The sequence below is a fragment of the Ornithorhynchus anatinus genome, chromosome 7, assembly GCF_004115215.2.
Source record: "Ornithorhynchus anatinus isolate Pmale09 chromosome 7, mOrnAna1.pri.v4, whole genome shotgun sequence".
NCBI lineage: Eukaryota > Metazoa > Chordata > Mammalia > Monotremata > Ornithorhynchidae > Ornithorhynchus > Ornithorhynchus anatinus.
Window position 1 is genome coordinate 41,759,896 of NC_041734.1, and position 4,767 is coordinate 41,764,662.

General features: G+C 45.2%; 1 protein-coding gene across 1 annotated transcript; it reads right to left on the reverse strand.

Moving 5' to 3' along the window:
- Window positions 1-1,220: 1,220 nt before the first annotated feature.
- LRRC3 (leucine rich repeat containing 3) lies at window positions 1,221-2,856 on the reverse strand. The gene has a single exon (XM_001513895.5). The coding sequence runs from the start codon at window positions 2,667-2,669 to the stop codon at window positions 1,896-1,898; it is 774 nt and encodes a 257-aa protein (XP_001513945.4). The 5' UTR covers window positions 2,670-2,856; the 3' UTR covers window positions 1,221-1,895.
- Window positions 2,857-4,767: the final 1,911 nt, after the last annotated feature.

Sequence of the window (4,767 nt, forward strand, 5' to 3'; positions counted from 1 at the left end):
GTATTAGCCTCATAGATAGGAAAAAACACCGGTTTTTATTTTGGTTTCCTGTGAGCAGAAAGCTTACAGATGCTCCAACCCAAGAAGCAGCGTGGCTCAGTGGAAAGATCACGGGCTTAGGAGTCAGAGGTCATGGGTTCTAATCCCAGCTCTATCGCTTGTCAGCTGTGTGACTTTGGGCAAGTGACTTAACTTCTCTGTGCCTCAGTTACCTCCTCTGGACAATGGGGATTAAGACTGTGAGCCCCGCATGGGACCTGATTACCCTGTATCTACCCCAGTGCTTAGAACAGTGCTCGGCACATAGTAAGCGCTTAACAAATACCAACATCATTATTATTATTATTACCTAGCCGGTACCTGTCCTCTTTAACCTGTAATGTTAGAATCCAGTGGTATTTATTAAGGACTTAAGCTTAGAAGAGTACAGTACTGCAGAATTAGTAGAAACATGCCCCATCCACAAGGCATTTACAGTCTAGAGGGGGAGACAGACATAAATAGAAATAAATTACAGAGCTATACATAAGTGCTTTGGGACTGAGGCGGGGTGAATAAGCAGTTGATACTCCCTTGGCAGCTTTAGAGGGTTAACTTGTATCCATCGGTCATACTTGCTGTGTGCAGAGCGCTTTACTAAACGCTTGAGAGAGTACAATACTACAGTGTTGGTAGACACATTCCCATCCACAGGGAGCTTAGTCTAGAGGGCGGGAAACAGACATTAATATAAATAAATTACGGAGCTATACGTAAGTGCTCTGGGACTGAGGTGGGGTGAATAAGCAGTTGATACTCCCTCGTCGGCTTTAGGGGGATTATTTGTATCCCTCACTGATACTTACTGTGTTCAGAGCGCTTTACTAAACGTTTGGGAGAGTACAATTTAGCAGTTGGTAGGCAGGTTCCCTGCCCATAGGAAGCTTACAGTCTAGAGGGGAGCTTAAAGTTTAGAACTGTAGAATCCTGCCTGTTTGTAACCTGTAGTCTGTACCTCCAGGACGGTCTTTTCTTCCTTCGGATAGTATCTGTAACATTTCAAGCTTCCTGAGCCGTGTACCTAAGGAAATGGCATTTCAATCTCGCTCCTGAAGAGATGTTTATAAATAAAATTCTTATATGCACACATGGTGCATTCTGTGGGGAAAATAGCAAATTCATGTTCTCTAAAGGTCTTATGCTGACTTGGGAGTGCCTCCATAGAAGAGTATAGTCTTGAAGCCAGATGCTCACTTTTGTCATGCCGCTGGAGGGTTGTTAAGCTGTGGTGAAGTAACATGTGTTGGAAGCTACTAAGAACTTTCATCATTCTCCCGTTCAGGTGGAACATTTCGAAGTTAACTCAAAGGAATAAAAAACAAGGCACAATCACAGCCAGAGGCAGGAATGATTCCCTGCCTATTACCGACCAGGCACAGAGTGAATGGGCTTTTCCTTTCTCTGCTCCCCTCACTTGTGACCTTCCAAACTTGGGGTGGACGAGTACTGTTTCTAACTTTCAGAAGCCTTCCTCTTGAGGATCTGCCACAGGGACATAGCACCGTTGCAATTCTCTGTCTCTTGACTCACTTGTCTCTTGCCTTTGAGATTTACGTAGCCTTGGGTGGAGAAACTCTCCTGCTCAAACAACTGGTCTTGACTATTATCAGCTTGGGTTAGGAATGTCCATTTTTGAGTGGGAGCATCTCTCTTTTTCTTTTTTAATGCCAAGGCTAGAAACTATAATTTTAAACCCTCTACCTTCAGAGGTGATCCAGGAAACCTGTAGCAAGTACCCTATCATCATCTCTCTCTTCTCAGATTATTAGTAAGGTGTCTCTCTCTTGCATTTCTAACAAAAGTCTCTTAAGTCGCCCGTCCCCAGTGTAACGGCACAGTTAAGTTTGACTTGGCTATTAGAGTTCAGTGTTGATGGCGTCAGAATCCTTAGCATCCTGGGTGCTGGGCAGGGACTTGAGGTATTCCAAGTGCCGCTTCGCATCTTCCTGATTTTGCCGAACGTAGTACCCGACGTATGTAATCACCATAGCGAACCAGCCAAACATGGTGATGAACATGGCGACGTCCGTGGTCTTGTGGTGGATGTTGCAGAAGTTGGTTCCTGAATCCAGAACCCGAATTAGAGATTTGCCGATATACTCCTCCTGCACGGCGGTCTGGCAGGTGATCTCGTTGACGGACTCGGGGTCGAGCTTCAGTTCCCACAGGACCTCTTGTAAGGTACACTCACAGTGCCAGGGGTTGTGAGAGAGGCGGATTTTGGCCTTGAGCTTGACGAGGGCTTCCTTGGGAAGGCTCCGGATGTGATTGTTGGAGAGGTCGAGCAGCCTCAGCCCCCCGGCCACTCCCTTGAAGGCGGCGATGTCAATCGTCTCAATGGTGTTTTTCGATAAATCCAGCTCTTGCAAATGGGTCAGGTTCTTGAAAGCGTTACTGGGGATCTGGGAGATTTTGTTAGCATCTAACTTCAAGAACACCGTATCTTTTGGAATATCCTTTGGGATTTCTCTGAGATTTCTCGAACTGCAGTAAACCACCATAACCCCAGTGTGGTCTGTGCATTGGCAGAGTTGAGGGCACGAGGCGCTGACGTGAAGGCAGAGGAAGAGACAGGCAAACCCTTTCGGGTACAGATGGGGAGACTTGGGCGTCTTTTTCCTAAGGATCATTCTGCTTCCTGTTCGAAGGGCGATTTCCAAATCGGCATGGGGAGCGTGACTCTCTTAGTCTTTGACAGGACTCCTTTTATTCCGTTTTCCGTAGAGATTCACTTTTAGCCGGCGGGGATTCTCTACGCGGGTGAGTCATGTGAAGTGCCATGAGATTTCTGTTCATGCCTTTCAGAGAAGCTTGCTTCAGGTTCTAAAAAGCCAGGGGCAGACAAATTCAAATAATTTTTGATGACACACATGTAATGGCCTTAGAAAGTTAGCTATGTGAACCTACAATTCAGTACACCCTACCAAAATCAATTACTATAAAATGGGTAGTTAAATTTCTTCCAGCTTCCCCTTGTAACTCATTCCCTTGTATTACTGAAATCCCATTTAAAAGCCGGCCTTAAAACAGCTCCTCAATTACGGTTATTTATATTCTAGATAAAAGCCACGAATTGAATTCAACGGTCTTCGGTTCATGCTTTGGAAAAGCCACAATATTTTCTCATATAAATAGGACATGGATATTTTGTTAAGGATACCGGATCATATTTTTCTACTACCCAATCGCCTTTGAATTCTGCCTGAAACTCCTCCCAAAAACTAGAAATAAATTTCCATTTTGGCTGTTAGAACCTTCATGGCAATTAGTTCCCCAAATAGTCGTCTTCTTCTAATTCCTACACTTGAAGAGAAATAATGAAATAAAACTCACAATTGATGACATACTTAGGAGGTTTTATTTTGAAACTGCTTCCTTGTCTTCAGAAATCTGGGTAAAAGAAGAAACGAAGTAGATAATTCTACAGGGCAGTATTTCTCAGTGATGTCTTATCTCGAAAGCTTACAGAAGGCTTGAAAAAAGACTTCGGTGACGACTAATTACTAATAGCCACACTATCTGGAAAACTCCCCCAGTATTTTTTTAGACCCCCGAGTTTACTTTTGTCATTGGAACTATTAAATGGGCTTGACTTCAGCTGTTCAGTTTAGTCTTTCTCTCACTCTCCTCTAAGTGTGTCAAAACTGCTTAAGTCAGTTCACCGAGAGCACAGAGGGACTGTTACAGGATATTTATCAGATTAGCTTGTATCTGCCCCAGCACTAAGTACAATACCTGGCACGTAGAAAGCACTTAGCAAATTCCATTTTTCTGAAGAAAAAATAAATGTTCATTTGATTCAAGTTCCCTTACCTGAACTGTAGATTAGAGATGTCCCCACTTGGTTGTTGGTTTAGATGTTCCCGGCGTTTCCGTTCTTAAAGGAACTACGGCTGATCCTCTTTTCTTGATTGTGGCGCTCTGGGGAGGGACGGGTTTTTTAGAGCCCGTCGGTACCTGTGGAGACCCCCGTTTCTCCTCGTTTCTCTTCGTCTCTTGCCTCTCCCACTGGGCCCCCTCTCCAGACGGCGTGCCGGACGGAGCGGACCATTCACGAAGGCTGAGGGCTGTAATCGGAGAGCTCCTGATCTGTCGCTGACAATCTCTGTGTTGGAAGAAGCGTGGATTTTTTTAAAGGGATAACTGAGAAATTGCTTATGTCTTCCTCATCCGTGGAAATGGACTAATTTTCCGAGAAATCTCCTCAAGTTCAGGAAGTGACAGGAGCCCCTAAGGAGGGATGGCTGTCGAAACAATTACCACCAGCTTTGTGGGAATTAGTCACAGTCACAACCCCAGTCCTCCTGAGGTTTCCTCCTCCGTCTGGTGCCCTGCCCCAGGAGGGGCACTGATGGATCAGAGTTCAGTGGCGTAGTGAGTCAAAGTGCTGCCGGTCTACCTTTTTAAGACGGCAACGTGCGTGCGTTTGGGTGGCTGTGGGGGTGGCCGGAGGAGGTCTGTTAAGGGAAGAAAGCAAACAGATCTGGAAATCAGGGAAAACGGCGCAGACCACGGCAGCAGAAACGGCCTATCGAAAGCAGGGGCAGCGTCTGTGGGAGGCAATACAACAGTGCGTGCTATTGAAATCCTTATAAACATAGGATATGGAAAAAAAAAAAGGCCGTTAATTAAAATTTGACATATCACCCTCATCTGCACTCCAGTAAATCAAGCATTACCCCTCAGAGAGCAGCTCTGCCAGTATGCCGTATTAATATTTTTGATGGC